The following is a 20,608-nucleotide window of genomic DNA, read 5'->3' on the forward strand; positions in this document are numbered from 1 at the left end:
AATCCTTTAGTTCTGCCAGGGGCCATTTGGATATTTATAGGATCATTCTTGGGTGTGTCACTGTGGGGACTTGGGCTGTAGGCATCCCATGAGGAGAGTATATGTCTGTTACATAGCAAATGATTCCTAGGCCTTGTACAGCTTGCAGGCTGGATGCTCCCTATCCTAGATTAGAGACCTTAATAATCAAAGCAGCACCTGAATTTGTGTTGGAATGCGCCCACATAGAAGATATGCATACGACCCAAAGTTGCTGCAGCCTCCCTCTCTCCTCTAGCCCTTGCAAGAGAAAAATTCTGGAAGTCCACCCTGTCTGGTATTTAAGGGAATGTTGTTTGGCCCAGTCAAGTTGACAACATGTAGGTAAAGCCTGCTTATGTGAGAGGAAAGAGAGAGACAGACAGACAGACAGACACAGAGAGATTGCTTCAAACCATTCTCCAGATTTTGTGGGTTTTTTTTTTTTTTTTTTTTTTTTGCCAGTCCTGGGCTTGAGCTCAGGGCCTGAGCACTGTCCTTGGACTTTCTCAAGGCTAGAGCTCTACCACTTGAGCCTCAGCACCACTTCCGGCTTTTTTCTATATATGTGGTACCGAGGAATCGAACCTGGGTCTTCATGCATGCTAGGCAAGCACTTTAACCACTAGGCCAAACTCCCGGCCCCATTCTCCAGATTTTAGTCTAATGAGCTGATAGAATTACAGGCATGAGCCCTGACATTCAGCTTTTTGTCAATATATTCCTCAAAGAGGGTGTTATTTATATGTGAAAAGATCAAAATTCTCATCTCATGGTTGACTAACACAAAGCTCCATGAGGACACTTTACTAGACCTCCCTTGACTGCACTTAGAAGATGTTGGCAAATAATTGCTGGGCTGTCCTTTGCTTTTAGTCTTTGAGCAACTGGTTCTGTAGATAAGAGGTGCTGTTAGAACCTGGTTCTTCTCACTAATGTGTAGCCTCAGATTCCAGGAACATGACAAGTATTACACTTTGGCTGAAACCAAACTTTTTTTCCCTGATCGTTGTACACAAATATCCTTTTTTTCTTGAAGAGACTATTTACATGCAACTCATATTCCCTTATTTTAAACTGGGCTTCAGTATAATTCTTAAGTGCATATTTCCAGTGTTTCTACTTGAGAAATTGACATTCTTCATAACTCATTTACGTTTATCATTTACTTATTATGTTTTTGAGCCAATAATCTCATGAGACATTCACAACAGAATTCATGGGGATTGTTGAAGACATTTTTGATCTACTTTTCAGTTACTGTTGCCTTGTGTTTTGTTTTGTTTTGTTTTGTTTGTTTGCCAGTCCTGGGCTTGGGCTCAGGGCCTGAGCACTGTCCTTGGACTTTCTCAAGGCTAGAACACTACCACATGAGCCTCAGCACCACTTCTCGCCTTTTTCTATGTATGTGGTACCTAGGAACCGAACCTGGGTCTTCGTGCATGGTAGGCAAGCACTTTACCAGTAGGCCAAACTCCCGGCCCCTGCCTTGTGTTTTAATTGCCCTAAAAAATACCTCAAAATTTCTTGAAAGGCCTATAAAAGAGAAGAATAAAAAGAAAAGAAAGTAATAAAAGAAAAGAATAAAATAATTTAAGTGTTTAAGAACATGGCTGTGAAATTTGAAGTCCAAATAGGCTATTTTCTAGGCATGTAATCCTGGGCAAATTATGAAATCTGTGGGCCTTTGATCTGTGAAATGAAATTAGTTAAGAATGTCTATTTGTAAGGGTTCTAGAAAGGTTTCAGAAAGGGTGAATGATACAATGTCTACAATGTCCATAGAAGATGTAGCAAATACTCTGTAATAGTTACTTTTGTGACTAAGGACTTTATAGTAAGAAGACTGGGATAAAACTGTAGTTCTCATCACAGTTTCTTATAAATTTCCATGTAAACTTGCCAATGCACGGTATTTGGGCAGGGTTGGGGCATATACCTTTGGGTCAGTCTTCTGTAGGCGTCCATGACAGGTTTAAATGCTCCATGCATAGAGAATGCTCATTGATCTGTAGGAAAGGATTCAGCATCCTTTTGCAAATTCCGTCTGTATCTTGCTCCTGCAGAAAGTCATCTGTGACTCCTTTGGCCCTGCAGAGCCCTGGTGCTTCATCCCGAGCGAGCTCTGTGAGGCACCACCATTCCTTCAGAATGGTGAAACCAAGGGAAACGTCTCTCACCTTTCTCATACCACCCGGAATGAACGGGTGGTGGGGGGGTACTTTGTCCTCTGCTTCTGGAATCCCCCCTTTGTACTTCTCCTCTGTCCCCGTTGTAATTGCCTGTATTCAGGCACTTAGAAGAATCCACGCAGGAAGCAGGGCATAGAGAGCTTATGCACAGGTTCATCACTCCCTCCCCACACTCATTGTTCATCTATCTATTCCTATCAGGATCAGTTAGGCTGATCAGGGAATAGGCAAGCTCTATTGCCATTATCTAATCTCAAAGTGCTGTGGCCTCCTCACCAGCATTTTTGTTCTTTTCCTACTTGAAGCCCTTACTGATATGGGGGTGAGGCAATGAAAAACTAACTATTGGTTAGCACATCCTTCATTTACAAATGCCTTCTCTCACAGTCCGGCAGCACAGTCAAGAGTTTAGGGTTTTTGCTCAGTTTGTCCTTAGGGCTGGTGGTATAGGCCATTCATAACTGCCGGCTGTAAGTAAATATCTCATAGAGCCTCAGAGTATGTGTGGTGTGTGTGTGCATGTGTGCGTGTCAAACTCAAGTACCTGGGGCTTGAACTCAGGGCCTCGTTCTTTCACTTGGCTTTTTTGGTCATGACTGGTAGCATGTCTTGCTTTTGCTGGCTAAATAGAAATAAGATCTCTGAGATGCATCTGCCATTTTAGCCTCCTGAGTAGCTAGGATTACAGTTAGGGTTTAGCTGCCAGTGTCTGGCTATTATTATTATTATTATTATTATTGTTCTGCTACAACAACAACAACAAAAACTACCACTAATATTATTACCCAGATCTATTTAACCTAAGGGACTCCTTTGCTTCTTAGGGAATTATTTCTACATCTTTGGATTTCACGATAAAAAAAAGGATGTTTGCTTTACTTGGGCGTTGACAAAGTGTTGCCCACTTAATATTACCTTCTTAAAGAACTATATTGTTTCAATTACATATTCTTGTGTCCTTTCTGTATTCCTTCCTGCTTGCTCCAAGAAAAGATAAAATGAACCAAGAGAGCATGCTTGCACAGTAAGTTTAGCCATACAAGCAGTCAGCAGATGGCCCTGAATTAAATCCCTTAGCTGCAGTCCAGTGAAAATTTCTTCCAGCCCAGCAGTGCTTCTAAGTCACTGTGGGTTCTGAGTGTCTCAAGTGTTGGCTTCTCCAGTGCAGAGAATAACTCAGGCCAAAGGAAACACTGAAGCTGCACCCACACTCCAGAGCAGTGTTGAATTTGCCTGAATTTCTGGAAAATTGCCCTCATCCCCTACTTTGCTGTGTTAGGGTAAACAAAACATGGCCTCAGAGAGCTTTTGCAGGAGAAATTACAAAAATGCCACAAAGCCCGGTGATCTCATCTTGGATCTCCTAAGGATTCCTCATCAAGCTGCAATTAAAGCAGCAAAGATTCTGCCTTGGGGTATGATTTTAATTACTGATCATGTTACGGCTTGACTTTTTGTGGCTGCATCTCTTGCCTTCCCTCCATCACTCTGTCTGAGTTTGACAGCTTCTCCAGAGTCGCTTTGCCGTAGGCTAGGAATGAGACACTCAGTGGAAGGAGAGGGCTAGGCAGACACTTCTGATCGCTCCTTGCGTGCGCGCCCCACCAAGTGGCACACACTGACGTCTTGACGTCTCCCTCACCCTCCAGCCTCCGTTTTATGACCCCGTGGAGCCGGTGGACTTGGAAGGGCTTCTGATGACACACCTGAGCAGCCTAGAGGTGGAACTGGCCCAGGAGCTGGGAGACTTCACCGATGATGAGTTGGACGTTGCATTCACGCCCAAGGATTGTCGGACCTTGCAGCCCTCTCTGCCTGAGGAAGGGTAAAGCATTCTCTTACCTTATCTCTGCCATTGTGACTACTGGGACTGTTATTGGGAAGGGGGAGGTACCCTCATGCTAAACACCTTTTAAAAGGGAACCCTAAAATGACTCAATCCATTACAATAACATAATACATACTACTGCTGTCTGCCTGTGGATAACATTTTATTTGTTTTCTGTGATGCTGGATTTCAAGCCAGTTCAGGAGATGCAGTGGGCATAGAGGGAACCCACTATTGGTTGGTTGGTTGGTTTGTTTATGCCAATCTTGGGGCTTGAACTCAGGACCTAGGCATTGTCCCTGAATTTTCTTGCTGAAGGCTAGTTCTCTACACTTGAGCCACAGCAACCATATCTGGATTTCTGGTAGTTAATTGGAAATTTAAGTGTCTCAGGGACTTCCTTGCCTAATCTGGCTTTGAACCTAAATCCTCAAAGCTCAGCCTCCTGAGTAGGTAGGGTTATAGGCATGAATCACTAGTCCCAGAGGGAACACATTCTTTTAAGGCAGATGAAATTAAGCATGCAGCCAGACTGTCCCAGGTACCAGTTTGATGACTTTGAGTGAGTCACATGACTTCAGGAAGTCTCATTGTGAAAAATGTTGCTCTGTTTGTAAAATAACACAGCACACACACACACACACACACACAACCCAAGAGGTTTCATAATAATCACTGAAGTATCGCCATTCAGAAGCATTTCCATTATTTCTATAAAGGAAACTAGATCAAGTTAGAAACAAGCTCCTGAGAATTTCCTTTTATCCAGGAGTTGAGCAGAGGGGAAGCCCATAGACCATAAAACCAAAAGCAAAACCAAAAACAAAGCCTCTATCCTTGTTACCCAGATATGCCAAGCTCTAGTGTAGACTTGATTTCCTCATAGTTTAAGGAGATGGTGGTGATCTTAGTCCCTTAGCTCTCTTGCCCAGTCACCTGATAGCAAAGCTGGCCATTGTGTTGTCACCCTCGAGAACTTTCTTCCCTGTCTGTGACTGTAATGTAGGTAACACCCAAAATTTTCACCATTGGTAGACAACCATTTCATTTACTGTTTTAGGTACAATTTATCCCCTTCAAATATGGCCAGTCTCCTACAGAAGGAAAAAAAAAGATCTCACCCCATACAGTTGTCATAAATTTAGAGAAAGGGTTAGTTTTTTGAAATTCGATGAAGAGGTAATTTCCCCCCTAAGATTGGTTTCCGGGGAGTTTGATTATGTCTCGGTGCTAAAATTTAGAGCTAGGTCATCAACTGTCTGACTTTGATGCCAAAGCTTTCTTATGAGCAAAGGTGGAGGGGTAGGGGGTGGGGGGAGGCAGCCTCATTACCATAACTACAAGTACTCACACCTGGGCCTCTTGCTGAGCTAGGGCAGTGTTCCAAGCCTGTGTCCTGTTGGTGAGGCCCCACTGGATGTAGAAATTAGAGCACAATTCTCACCATGCTATTCTGCAAAATAAAAATAATAGTAATGCCTGCCTTCCAGGGCTAATGAGGAATGAACTGAATGAACACATGGCAAGTGGCTCTGTTATAACCTATTAGTAAATATACATAGATGCTCATCCAATCACGAAGTAATCATACGTCTCTAAATGAGACATGCATGGTACTATTTCAGTCACCTGCTGAGGCATGGGAAGTTTGAATGATTGTCACAGAGCTGGTAAAGGATAAAGCTGGGACTTGGGTGGTCTGGGATTCAAGATTAGATGTCTAACCATCACAGTATTTGAGTTCATACATGTAGCAGGTCCATAGATGGATTCTGTTCTTATTCCCTCTGAGTTAGCTTTCCTTTACTAGAACAAATACCTGAGGAGGAAAGAGAATGGCTGCTGGGTACTGGTGGCTCAGGCCTGTAATCCTAGCCACTCAGGAGGCCGAATGGATTGAGGTTTGAAACCAGCTCTGGCTAAAAAGTTGATGAGACTTTTATCTCCAATTAACCACCAAAATGTCAAAAGTCAAACTATGGCTCAAGTGGTAGAGTGCCAACCTTGAGCAAAAAAAAAAAAGCTTAGGCCATAGTACTAGCACAAAGATGGGGGTGGGAGGGAGTGGAGGAAAGAGGAGAAGAGAGAGAAAAGAGGAGAGGAGAGAGAAAAAGAAGAGAGGATGGGAATATATACACACATATATGAGAGAGAGAGAGATTCAGCTACAATCACACCAATAATCCTGAATAATTGAGGAGGTTAAAATTGGGAAGTTCATAACTTGAGGCCCACCTAGGAAACATCTCAACTATTTTTGAAAAGCTGAGCAAAGTGATACACCCCTACTATACCAGGTATGTAAGAAATATTAATGGAAGGTATTATCATATCATTTCATCTCTAATATATTAATGCCCTTTTAAACACAGCAGAAAACCTTGCTACTGCTCTTACTTCTGATGTCAAACCTAGAAACCCATAAAGAGTATATTTCTTAGGGTGAATTGTGTATGTGTGTGTGCCAGTCCTGGCACTTGAACTCTGGGCCTGGGCACCGGCTGTCCCTGAAATCCTTTTACTCAATACTAGCGTTCTACCATAGGAGTCAGAGCTCCACTTCTAGATTTTCATTTTTCTTTTTTGTGTCTTTCCTTTTTTTCTTTCTTTCTTTTTTTTGATAGTTTAGTGGAGATAAGGATCTAACAGACTTTTCCTACCTAGGCTGGCTTCGAACTGAGACCCTCAGACCCTGTCCTCTTGAGTGAGTAGCTGGGATTACAGGTGTGAATTTTTAAGCAAGTATTAACATCACTCCTGAGAATTAGTGACCAGTAACCAGAGCCAAGTCTGCAGTCCTTCAGTCATTCAATTATACCAAGATAGCTAGGTTTCTTAGTTTTCTAAAAGGAGAACACACATGTTCTAACAAAGTTATACATGCACAGACATTACCTCTGCTAGACATGAATATTTGTGCTTTTTCTTTGGGGTTGGTATTTAATTACAGCTAGTTCTGCCCATCGTGGTGTCTTTCCTGCCTTCTGGGATTAGGTATCACTTAACAATTTTCTATAATAAACCCCACAAAACATAAAGTACTAACATGTTTGTCTTGTCAAAGAAGAATTATTTGTCACCTCAGGAATTCTTCAGATCCTGACTGTAAAGAGCAAAGAGCATCCTTGCATTGGATTTGAAATCCTAAGGCATGCCCCATTGCCTTGGCTTGGTGCTAACACGTTTTTTTTGTCTCCTTTCTCATCTAATTAGGGTTGAACTGGACCCTCACGTCAGGGACTGTATTCAGACGTATACTCGGGAATGGCTGGTTGTCAACCGGAAGTAAGTTGCTTTCCTCCTTCACCCTTTTCTATGCAAATGTCATTTGTATATCATTAGACTTCTTGTGGGTTGGTTTTTTTTCCACATTGATGTAGTTTGGGGACAGTTTTAGACTTACAGAAAAATGGAGTAGGAAGTACTAAGCTATCTGTCTTATTTATTGTCTTCCTGTCTCCATTTCCCCCACTCCACCTTCCCAGCTGCTTCCTGTGTTAACTTCTTGCTGCTTTAATGGTGCAATTGTTGTGATGGGTAGACCTATGTTAATACAGTAGTATTATTTAAAGCCTGTCATTTATATCCATGTTCTGTTTGTTTGTGGTGGTACAGGGGGTGGAAGCCAGGGCACTTGTATGTTAGGCATGCATTGAACTGTATCTGCAGGTTTCCTGTTCATTTTCTGAGCATTTTTTTTTCTTTTCTTTTTTTTTTCCCCTGCCAGTTCTGGGGCTTGAAATAGTCTGGGTTCTGTCCCTTAGCTTTTTCATTCATGGCTAGTGTTTCTCTGAGTTGAGCCATATCTCCACTTCTGTCTTTTTGCTGATTAATTGGAGACAGTGGACTCTTAGACTTTTCTGCCTAGGCTGCCTTCAAACTTTGACCCTCAATACCACAAGATTTCAGTCTCTGGTTAGCTAAGATCATACGCCAGGCCACTATATTTTATATGTAACTCATTTTTTTTTAAATAAAGAGCTTTTCTTGTTTTATTCTGTTGAATTACTAGTGAGTTGAAACTTGGTCTCAGATTCAAAGGTGTCATTAAAATTAGTGACCCAGAAATGAATTATGGATTAATCCTCCCTTTAAAAGACCTGTAGTCATAACTACTCGGGAGGCTGAGATCTGTGGATTGCAGTTCAAAGTTACCCAGGCACACCAATCTATGAGACTCTCATCTCCAATTAACCACCAGAAAACTGGAAGTGGTGCTGGGGCTCAAAGCAGTAGAGCACTAGCCTTGAGCTGAAGAGCTCAGGGACAGTACCCAGGCCCAAAGTTCAAATCCCATGACTGACCAAAATAGATAAATAAAAGGACCTTTCTAAGCTAGGTGCCAGTGGCTCATGCCTGTAATCCTCACTGCTCAGGAAGCTAAGATCTAAGGATTCTGATTCAAAGCCACCCCGAGGCAGGACAGTCCATGAGACTCTGATTTCCAACTGAAAAAGCCAGAAGTGGAGCTGTGACTCAAGTGGTAGAGCACTAGCTTTGAGTTAAAAAAAAAGCTCAGGAACAGCACCCCAGGCCCTGAGTTCAATCCCCAGAACCTTTCTTTCTTGTATTTGTGAGATTGTTTTATCCATAGTCTCTGTAGTGTTGACTTGTTAGAGCACATGTGAACACTGAGATTTTCAACTTGTCTAGGATACAAGCATGTGGAGGGGGTGTGTGCATGTGTGTGCATGCATGTGTGTACACTGTGCATATGCGTGCTGAGAATCAGGATGGGAGCTGATTTCTAACTAGGACCCATACACTAGGGACACACCAGAGAATCTTTGGCAAGACATACAATGTGGAAGTTCGGAAGCCTCTTCTTTTCATAGCAAAGTTACTGCTCTCTAGGGTAAATAAATGATGAGACTGGAACCTGGGTTTTGTCCAGCTCCTGAAAATGTGTCATTGAATTTTGTGCTGATTTTGGGGGGCATTGATGTCAGTATATATAGTATTTTCATTAACTGGGAGGGTAGAGAAAGCATCACTTAGTAAAAGTAAGAGGAAGTTAGGTGCCAGTTTGTCTTTTGTCTTAATATAATTAGAAGACAACTTACTAGGCATCCATGTAAGATCATGCTTTATGGGTAATAGGCAGATGATTTCAGAACAAGCTGTTCTCAAGCTTTTAAATGTCATACTTAGAGGTCTACTTTGGATATTAATGTTCTGAAAATGTCTGAGAAGGAATGATAAATAGAAAAGTCCACTTTACTAAATTTGGTTTTTAGATTTATTTTCTATTTTGAGATGGTATTTTCATTGCTCAGGGCAATTCATTATCCTTGGAATATTAAAGAAGAAAAAGGACTCTTTTTTGAATGCTCAGCTGTAGAAATTCTAGAAATGATAGGGACATAAAATCAAATAATTTAATTTTACAGTATTTAACAAGCCACTTTGCATGGTTCCATTTGCATGACATAAATGGTGAAGTTACAGAAACAGAAAACAGGTAAATGGATTCCAGTGGTTTTCTAGTGGTTCTGGGTTTGGAGAAATTAGTTTGCTGCAGAACTTGGGAGAATTTAGAGTGCTTCTAGAGCCATGCTATGTCTTCATTACAGTATGATAGTGGCAGTTACATAACCATATGCATTTGTCAAAATCACACAACTATATTCCAAAATGGATGCATTATAATTACACTTGAAAAGCAGTGGATAGAAATCTAGGACAATGCCTGGCACAAAGAAATAACTAATTAAACCAAGGTCTATTATGATGTTATTGCTTATTATAAAACTTTATAGAAGGGCACTTTCTGTGGACTAGAGATACAGGATTCAAATTCTGGCTCTACTACTCACTAGCTATATGACACAAGGTGAACTTATTTCTTTGTGCCTTCATTTCCCCAGTAGGGACATGAGAATTAAAATAGCCTCCTGATTATAAGGGCTAGATGTATGTGCCAGTCCTACAAACAACAACAATAATGTCTACATCGTAAGTTTTGTTGTATATAATAAATAAGTTGATTTATGTAAAGAAGATTTCTTGGTATAAGGTAATAATTTGCTGACTCCTGGTTATTAATGATATTATTAAAGAATGTATACAATATGACTCTGTTCTTGCTTATCTGACAAATAATTTTAATTAGGCAAATTAATAAAAATATATGCAAAGGAAATCATATAAAGAGGATCACTCAAAGTTCTTTTTCTAATTTGATAATCTAAAATAGATTTTACTCTGTATATTCATGGAATAAAGGTAAGATTTGGGACAGCATAAGGTTTGTATGTAGTTAAAATCCAATCTAACCAAAATATTCCTTCTAACTGAAGTAAATACATAGTGGTACATAGTAATAATCCAATAACTCAACATTGACTACTCATGATGGTTTTTAAACATCAGAAAAGTAATTTACATTAGCATGTCAGGTGAATTAACAAGGACGCTATTCCACACATACTGGCCGTAGAGGTGACTGGGCCGACTGGAGATGCCTTCACTTTCCGTGCTAACAGAAGCCCCTTTGCCTTCTATGTCTTCCCTCTGTCATTTGAAACTGCACATCCAAGGACTGATTTAGGAAGCTCTTTTAGTTCTCAGTTACTTCCTTGCTAATATTACCTTTTTCCATAACACCTGAAGACAGACATTTATGGCCCCCTTCTGTGGTAATGGCTTTGAATCCCACTTTGGGACCGAGGAGTGAAGTAATAGCCACTTTTTCCCTCCCACTCCTCTCATTCATAGGCCATTTGCCATTCAAGATCGGCCATTGAGATGCTTAAATCAGATAAATAGGATAGAAGAAAGTTATGTGGTTTTTTTTAAGTGTATAGGAAAGGATTTATATCACATAGAAATGTAAAAGACATTGCCTCTTGGAGAAAAATATGTTCTTATGTGAAATGTTTGGGTCATTTAGTCTAAAAGATTCCTTGAACAGATAGCCATTCTATCTTTCAGGTCTCTGGCATCAAGTTTGGGGCCTTTCCTCTAAAAAAATAAAATTTTTTTGAGGAGCCAGGTACTGGTGGCTCACACCTGTAATCCTAACTACTCAGGAAGTTAAAATCTTAGGATCATGGTTCAAAGCCAGCCTAAGCAGAAAAGGCCATGACATTCTTACCTCCATTTAACCACAAGGAAATCAGAAGTGGAGCCATGGCTCAAGTAGTTGAGTGCTAGCCTTGAGCAAAAAAGTTTACAAATAGCACCTAGGCCCCGAGTTCAAGCCTCACAGCCAACAACAACAACAAAAATGTTTTTATTCTCTTGGTTTTTGAAAATGACTAGCATGGCACCATCTTTACTCATTTATCTTACCCAATGTCTATGTATCTTGATGATTTTGTGTGGATTAATGTTTCCTAGCCTCCTTTGAGTGATATTAAGTATTTTAAACGTTATCTTATCTAAATGGAATCAAGGGATGATTAACTCCAGAACGTTGTTGATGTCTTAGTGATAAGTCAAATTCTTAAGTAATTAAACTTGTTTACATGCTGTTTATTATTACAGCATTATTTGCAATGTCAGTGAAATATTTCCCAAGTGTTATGGGCAGCATCATAAAAACCTTCAGATTGTCTTTCACCCTGGGTGATAAAAGTGGTTCTGAAAGAAGGTCAAACTCAAGGAGAGTAGAGATACCAAGGAATGGGGTAGCATCTGTTTTATTACTCCATATTTTACTCCCAGTGAACTGGTAAACAATTAAAATTCAAACACATCAGTGCATATAATATATAATTCAGTTACTCCCAAAACACCATAAAAATGTCTCCCTGATCGATAATAGCTTCTTATGACATGCATTTGTTGTGCTGCCTGTCAAAGTGCTTAGCTATTTGCTTTCTTAAAGTATGGAAAGCAAGCCAGGCTCATCAGCATACATGGTAACAAAGAACAAGCCACCTGTAGACCTCCCCGCCTTGTTCTACACCACAGGAGTAGAGTTCTCACAGGTTCACATCCACAATGGCCTAAGTCAAAGGCTAGGGGGTTTTTCATTCATTAAGCCATTCCTGACCTGGCCAGTAATAATGTGTTATTTCCAAGACACGTTGTATGCATTTCTCTCAGACACTTTTCTCAAAGTGTCTGTTGAATTCTTTTTCCTTTTTGCTGGTCCTCAGGCTTGAACTCAAGGTCTATGTGTTGTCCCTGAAACTTTCTTTCACTCAAGGCTAGTGCTCTACCACTTGAGCCACAGCGCCACTTCCAGCTTTTTCAGAGTAGGTAATTGGAGATAGTACCATAGCAAAAAAAAAAAAAAAGTATGCTTGGAAACATGAAATTCAACATATCTGTGAAATAAGATGCTCTAGACTTACAGTGTCTCCATTGGTATAACATCTAACGATACTGTTGTTGATGGGATAATAATGGCTGACTTTTATGATCCTGGTGTACAAGAGTCTTCACTGAGATTTCCTAGATGCCATGTGAATTGCAAGGGCAGTCCTTTATGGAAAGCCTGGAAAGAAATTTATTAAGGATAAGATTTCAAATTATTTCTACTCTTGGCCTGACCTACAGAGTGTTCTGGAAAGTAAATGCCTAAAGTTGTCTCACTTTCCCATTCGAGAAGCAAGCAGGGAGGAATAGTGAATCCTCCTACTACTCAAGCCTTGGTCCTCAGACTCCATTCTACCTTCACAAATTTCCAAGAATGTCCCTCCCTCCCTCCCTCCCTTCCTTCTTTCCTTCCTTCCTTCATCTTGAACTCAGGGCTTATGTGCTGTTCCTGAGCTATTTTGACCAAGGCCTTGAGCTACTTGAGCCACAGCTCCACTTCTAGCTTTTTGGTGGTTAAAGATCAGAGTCTCATGATCTTGCCTGCTTGGAAACAATGGCTTGGAACTATGATCTTTAGATCTTAGTCTCCTGAATAGCTAAGGTAACAGGCATGAGCTACTGGTGCCAACTAAGAATGTCTGGGAACAGACATGTTAGGATTCTTGAGTAGTCGGTGGGATCACAGGTGTATGTACCACTGCATCTAGATTTTTCTGTTGAAATGGGGGTCTTGTGAAAAAAAATCTTTTTTTTTTTTTTGGCCAGGTCTGTGACCCTCCCAAAGTGACTACGATAACAGAGGACAAAAGTTCTTTAGCCCAGCCCTCCTTGATTTTTATTCCTGTGGCCCCGAGTAGGGGGGGAGTTCCCTTGCAAAGAATCCTGTGATCATGAGTGTTTAAAGTGGCCCCTTGAGGTCAGCCCAGAAACAGCAGTTTCCTCATTAACAAAGCACACCCACACACATGTATATATGTACACATGCACATGGCTACTACCTGAACTTACATGGGTGTGAATAACTTTCAAGAAAGTAGCAGATTTATGAAATCCCAGGTCAGGCTTACTCTCAAAGAACTCTTATCAGGAGAAAATAAATTTCAATAACTTTATAATTTGATATTTACATGTTCATTTTATATTTATATTCCATTTATTTGTTTACTTAATAATTTATAATTTTATAATACTTTGTCAGTCGTGGAACTTGAACTCTGGGCCTGGGAATTGTCCCTGAGCTCTTCAGCTCAAGGCTACTGCCCTACCCCTTGAGCACAGTGCCACTTCTGGTTTTCTAGTGGCTAATTGGAGATAAGAGCTTTTGTGCCTGGGCTGGCCTTGAACCTCGATCCCCAGATCTCAGCCTCCTGAGTAGCTGGGACGACAGGCATGAGCCATCACTCCCAGCTTCCATGTATGTTTTTGAACCATGTCAAATTATATTTTCATCTTTGTTTTGTGTTGCTGGTGTTTAAGAATCCTGAGCCAGGAATTGTTTAGGAAATGTTTCTATATTTTTTTCATAGATGTTCAGTCTTCTTCATTCAGAGACTATCAAATTCGTTTCCTTTTTTTTCCCACTTGCTAAATTTCTCAACCATATCAATACAGGATGAGCCAGTCCAAATGTGGGGGTAGGGAAACTGAAGACGGCCACTTATAGGAATCCTAACTTGGCATACTTCCCCAAAGTGATCTGGCCTGTCTCCTAGGCTATATCCTGCCTTCTTTGGTTCTTATTGTCTTCAGAGTCAGGTTCAAGGAGAGAGTCCCTTCTCCCTGCTGAAGTCATCAGGACAGCATCTTCTTTCCATAACTAGTACAGTGAATTAAACTTAAGTACCTGCTAGTGAAGCCACTCCCTCCTCCCTCCTGCTCCTGAAGAATTATGAACTCTGCCTTTAGACCACTGCTAATAGTTCTGCTCTATTTCTTGGCTTATCTATCTGCCATTTGAACTGCTTAATAAATTCTAGCTCTGCACATTCATTTACTGAGAGGCTCGGTGGTTGATCTAATAGTGCAGAAACCAAACAAAGTACTGTACATTGGTATACTTGGTAGCATATTTCCCCCCCCAAATACATATATACATATTTAAGCTTTTATTAACATAGATTATTACATCATATTTCAAATGTCATGTTTAACAAGTATTCAAGAAGGCAATCTCTGTATACAATCACTGGCACATAGATTTTAGAACATAATTAAAATTAAGCTGAGGGTTTGTATGTCATATATATTAATATATGTAATAAAACATTATGTAAAATATATTTTTAAACGGGAAATATGAAGGAGTGGTTTCTTTAGCGATGACTTGCTAGCTTGTATGCGTTACCTTTTTCATGATGGTCTCCCTTACCCTGTCATAGTGGCAATCGTTATTTTAATCCCTTCACATAGCTATATATTACTCAAAATGCCATTTTAATGAAGTTGGTGAAGTTATGAATCTCAATAAATAAATCATTTCTCTCTTTTTCTTAACCACATTCTGTCGTTTTATTACTGTTGCTGTTCAGTATGGCCACATGATTTTCTCTATTTTTAATCTTCAAATGGTCTCTGATGCATGTACACATTGCTGGATTCATTCAAGCTTCTCACAGTTGGGTCATAGTTTAGCTTTCCACTCAGGGCCAGCTGAAGTGACCGCACCTCTGTCAGTGGCCATGGCATTTTCCCAGGCCATTCATGCCTTTAATAATGAGCCAGCCAGGAGGCAAGTTTGTATCTCATTACAACAGGGCCTTGGATTAAGGCTGGGTGCGTCATTAGATGCGAGCAACTCCAATTGCTCCTCTCTCTGAAAGCCCTTTCTTCTCTGTACACTTAGACCTCAACTTTTATTTTTAATCTAACAGTATTGCCTCTTTCTCTCTTCCCCTCTTCTCTCTCCTAATGAAATAACATCTACAATAAAAAAAAGAAACCAAGGAAATGCAGACATTTGTGGCTTTCAAAAGACCGGATCTCGAAAAGATTTTCATAAGACGCTTCAGAAACAGACGTTTGAGTCAGAAACCTTGGAGGGCAATGAACCGGCTGATCAGGTATTTCCTACCAACAGATGTGGTTGCCAGGTTACCAGCTGCTCTGCCCAGCACATGCTGTCAATTAAAAAAAAATACTAGAATAAAAGTAAGACTCATAGACTATTTGACTACTCTACCATCTGTGTCAATGATACATATATATTTTTTAAATTTGTTTGTAGCTATAAAGATGGTATTCAAATGAAAATCAAGAAGCTCATTAGGTAAAATAGATCAAAGAAGAGGGCTCGTTATGGGGAAGCCCATCCTAAAATGCCTTGGAATCATCCATCCCTAACGCAATTCCTATAGAGAGTCCTGACATCCTCAAGCAGACTGCTGTGTGATTAAAAGCTTCACACTGGAGTCAGATTGCCTGGAATCCCTTTCTCATTTCTCACATACCCTGTATCCTTAGGCAGGATTATTGAACTATCCCTCTGGGCTTCAGCCCAGCTTCCATTTCCTCCCCCTGGAGAACCACAATGATATTACTAACTCATGAGGATAATGGAATATTGAGTTCACATATGGAAAGAGAGAACAAATGCTAATTTAGAATCAATGCCCAGTAAACTGTGGCTACTATTGTTACCATTATTATATTATTATAAAGTAATTATTCTTCAATGCTATATAAACCTATGTTCACAGCAGCATTATTATTTATAGCATCCAAAGAGTGGAAGAGAGACTCAGTTGGCTTTGAATAGATGGATGGATGAACAAGATCTGGTTAGTAGGGGCTCAAGAAGGATGGGATTATTTTGTGATGGATAAAGAGTTTCAATTGTATGTGACAAAAAGAATTGTGGAAAATGGATAACTGTGATGGTTTCACTACAATATGCTATATTAATCTTACTGGAAAGCAGTTAATAAACTTTGTTAGTCACATATTACCATAATTAATTTTTTTACACATCGGTGTTCTAGTCCATTGTATAGATAAGCTAAATTGAAAAGAAATCCATTCAAATTGACATGACGTCTTCTAAACTAATACAGTTTTCAACTTTCTGATGTCTTCATAACAAAGGCATCTCCTGCTACTGATATGAGTGGAGATCTTAAAATAATACCTATTCAAACACCAGAGTCTCTAAAGCCAAGCCAACTATCTCATATGAAGCAGCCATCCATTCTGTACAGTTCCCTGGGGGATGCAATACTCAGTGGGAGACTGGTTTTCTCCATGGTCATTCTTTTTTTTTTTAACTAAATTCAATTTTCACTATATATGATGAACAAGTAAATTGAGCCTTGTTTTAGTCAAGCAGAAGCCATGATAGATATTTTACCAGAAGGAATTTAACATTAGAAATGAATGCAATGGGGTTTAAAGGACCGAACTGAAATGAAAGAAGTGGGTTTTTACAAAATGCGTCACTGCAAGAAACAGCAATAGTCATGTGTGGCTGGACCTGGGGCAGTGGTTCTCCCATTTGAGCTCCATCAGAATCCTCAGAAAGGCTGTTCAGACACAGGCTGCTCCACTGAGTTTCTGAATGGGAGTTCTGGAGTGGTGATGATGATTTGCATGTCTCATTAGCATTTCCAACCTGACACTGATGCTGATGATTTGACATACCAGTTGAGGACTGTGTGTCTAGGAAAAAGCTAGACGCTCAGAAGCGGGGCCAACCGGGCAAGAACTTAAATCTCTGAGTAGGGGACACCACCCAGCTGGTGATATAGTCCAGACTCAGAGCTCTGGGGACACCCAGGTAATGTTAGTATCCCGAAGGCGCTGAGATGATGATTTACTGTAGAAGTGGTGTGAAGGCTAGAACCGCTGGTGTGACAGCTGGGAACGCCAAGATGAGAGGAACTAGGAGCAAATAGTAAGACTTATACTCTACTCCAGCCAACCAGTTCACCCCACACATAACTTCCTGCTTTCAGATGGGAGAGAGCAGATTTTAAGGACAGACCTACCAGGAAGTTAAGACAAATCTCTGGTTTGTTCAGAAAGCCCCTGAAGACCTGAGATTCTATAATCCCAAGTCAAGACATCTCAGAATCTAGCATCCATGCCTTCTCTCTTGTTTTGTCCCACAGAGAGACCCCTGTAGTTTAAAAGCACTGTGCGATGTGTCTGGGAAAGGTCCCCTCACTGCCTATGGCTTCGACCTCCGAAGCCTACAGCCTGACCCACGCCTAGAAAACCTGCTGCAGGTTGTGAGCTCCGAGGACTTTGAGAAGCAGAACGAGGAGGCTAGAAGGACCAATCGGCAGGCAGAGCTCTTTGCCCTGTACCCACCTGTGGATGAGGTAGGTACCAGTGAAGACACAGACTACAGCTCAATGGCAGGCACTTTGTTATGTGATTTCTGAGGGTTTTTCTTTTTTATCCTTGCATTTGGGGTATGTCATAGAAGAGCCAATTACTGGTAATTATGCAGCCCAAATTCTCTAAGAGGACAGTTGTCTAGGATTTTCATATCTGCTTACCAAGTACATTCACTGGGATTAGCTCATTTAATCCCCTAAACATTTCAGATATCTTGTTGACAGGCAGTCAAGCCATACAGATAGTCAAATTATTTTGCAACTATATTTTGCAACTAATACATTGCTATTTGTAGTATTTAAATTCAGCCTTTAGTTTTTTTCTTAAGTTTTTTGTTTATTTATTGTGCTGGTTTCTTGGGAATTGAACTCAGAGCTTTATACTCTTGCTTTGCTTTTTCACTCAAGGATAACACTCTACCACTTTGAGCCATAATTGTAGTTTCAACATTTCACTGATAAATTGGAGGGAAGAATCTTGAGGATTTGTCTACCAAGGCTGGCTTTGAACCACGATCCTCAGATCTCAGTCTCCTGAGTAACTACCTGCACCTTGCTTAAGATTTATTTTTAATGCTACCAAAGAATAGCTAAGGAGACTTATTTTGAAAATATTCCAGACTAAAATGAGCACAGTGGCTCATGCTTGTAATCCTAGAACCTTACAAGGCCAAGATTGGAAGAGTTGGAATTGTAGACCATCACAGGGATTAAAACCTCACAAGACTCCATCTCAGTGGAAGAAGCTGAGTATGATAGCATACATCTGTCATCCACACGATGTCAGAAACAATAAAAATAGGATTGTGCACCTAGACAAAAAGTGAGACCCTTGCTCGACATATCTAGTGTGAAAATAAGCTGGATGCATGGCTCAGTAATAGAGTCCCTGTCTCAACCTCAGTATTACAAAATAAATAAAGGATACTATTCCAGGCCTACAAAAGAAATCAGATCATCACAACTGAGGGTGGAATTTTGTGATTGTTTTGCAAAGTTTCGAAGCCCATCCAGAATGTTGTAATAACTCAGAACTTGTCCGTGACCACTTGTTTGAGTATTTAAATGGGATGAGAGAGGGATGCCCATCATTCAAGATTTAGCCCTGTGTATGTTCCTTGACTTTTTTGGGGGTGGGGAGGGGTTCCTGGCTCTGTCCCTGGGCTTCTTTTGCTCAAGACTAGTGCTCAACCACTTAACCCACAGCTCCATTTTAGGCTTTTTTTTTTTAAATAGTTCATTGGAGATAAGAGTCTCAGAGACTTTTCTTGCCCAGGCTGGCTTGAACCATGATCCTGAGATCTTAGCTTACTGAGTAGCTAGGATTATAAGTGTGAGCCACTGGCACCTGGCTTATTTTTACTTTCTAACCATGGTGTTTTTCTTCCATATTTATTCTATTTGAAGTTTTATCAGAAGCCTCAGATCCTCTTCTGAGAAGTGGAAATATGGCTCAAGTGGTAGAGCACTAGCTTTGAGTAAAACAAAACAACAAATTAGAAGACAAAGCCCTGAGCTCAAGCCTCCATTCTGGCATACATATATAAAACCCTCTTCTGAATGGATCAGATTCCAACTGAAGGCCTCACTTCTGTATGGAATCTTAAAAAAGTAAAATACTTCATAGAAACAGAGAGCCTCCTTACCAAGAGGCAGCAGAGTTGGAGAGAGATATTGACCAAAATAATTTGAGTGAGATGGAAGAATTAAGATTTAATGACAAGATATCTAAACGGTTACCACAGTTAATGTACTTTATTTTTAAGTTGTCAAAAGAATAGACGTTAACATTTCTCCCTCCAAAATGATGAGGTAATAGATATATAATTAGCTTCACTTAATATTCATTCAGTGTACACATAAATCCAAACATCACATTGTACCCCCTAAATATATGCAGTCATTGTCAACAGGAAGTATATTAGATAGGAATAATATGAGCAATATTATCATGTTTACCTTTCAAATTAGAAAGTATTAATCAGAGAGACTAATTTGTTCATGATTCAACAAGTAATTTATTAAACCTATGACCCTCACATGTGAATTCCACCTTTTCTGTCTGCTTGTTTGTATGCCCCCAGAGACTACTTAGTATATGAGCACACTTAACTGAAAAAGAAAAATGATGCTTGAAAAAAATGTGTCACATCTTTGCAATCTTTTTTCCATTTCCATGCGTAATATTCAAACTTATTGCAAGATTTCTGAGGAAATATTAGAGCTGGCTGATGGACCCTCTCTTCTTCATTCCTTTTCTGCCATTTAAAGGATGGAGATGTTAATGGCATAAATGACTTTAGCTCAAGTGACATCAGAAAAGACAAAAATTCCAGGCTAGAGAACAGGACCCGGAAGACATTAGCTCATCTAAGTCTGTATGGCATTAAACAGGACAATGTTTACTCTGAATTGATTGAAAGAATAAACCATATGTTGCTTTGGAAGGAACTTAGTTTCATTGTCTTTGAGACAATGCAGGGACTCTCACAATTATAACTGTAAAAGTTATAATGGAGCAGAAGTCTTTGGGCTTGCTTTGTGGGGTGGAAAGGAATGCTTTATAATTAGTGTAGGGAAACTTGTAAATTGGTATGTCTAAAATTCTGGAGGGTTCTACCTGGGCCCTTTTATATGTAGAAGTTGTTCTCACAGAAATTGCAATTGTACTTGTAATTTGTACTTTTTCCCAAAGAAACTCCTGTGGAAAAGAAATGCATCTCTGTAAACTCTGAAAGCATTTTTAAAATGACTTTTTTCATGAGTTTGTTTTATATTATTTTATTTCCCTGCAAAGAAAGTTAGAAGAGTATTTAGATGAAGCAAAAGAGAGCAGGGAGGAAGCCAACAATAGGTCCAGAACTTTGGAATGCTCTCTGTAGACCTCACATCCCCGTCTGCATTTCCTTCCTTCCTCTCTCAGTCTCTTTGTCTTAAAAGCTTGAATTTCTGAAAGGACAAAACATTTG

At 40.1% G+C, this 20,608-nt stretch overlaps 1 protein-coding gene across 2 annotated transcripts in view; it reads left to right on the top strand.

Moving 5' to 3' along the window:
* Positions 1-20,608, top strand: part of Dock8 (dedicator of cytokinesis 8) — a 157,958-nt gene that overhangs the window by 43,700 nt on the left and 93,650 nt on the right. For both annotated transcript variants that reach the window (XM_090329689.1, XM_090329690.1), the window contains exons 3-6: positions 3,860-4,035; positions 7,252-7,323; positions 15,242-15,365; positions 17,409-17,621. In XM_090329689.1, coding sequence (XP_090185815.1) covers positions 3,860-4,035; positions 7,252-7,323; positions 15,242-15,365; positions 17,409-17,621 — 585 coding nt within the window. The remainder of the gene's footprint in view (positions 1-3,859; positions 4,036-7,251; positions 7,324-15,241; positions 15,366-17,408; positions 17,622-20,608) is intronic.

This window comes from Megascapheus bottae, chromosome 3 (assembly GCF_031878675.1).
Source record: "Megascapheus bottae isolate mThoBot1 chromosome 3, mThoBot2.hap1, whole genome shotgun sequence".
Lineage (NCBI taxonomy): Eukaryota > Metazoa > Chordata > Mammalia > Rodentia > Geomyidae > Megascapheus > Megascapheus bottae.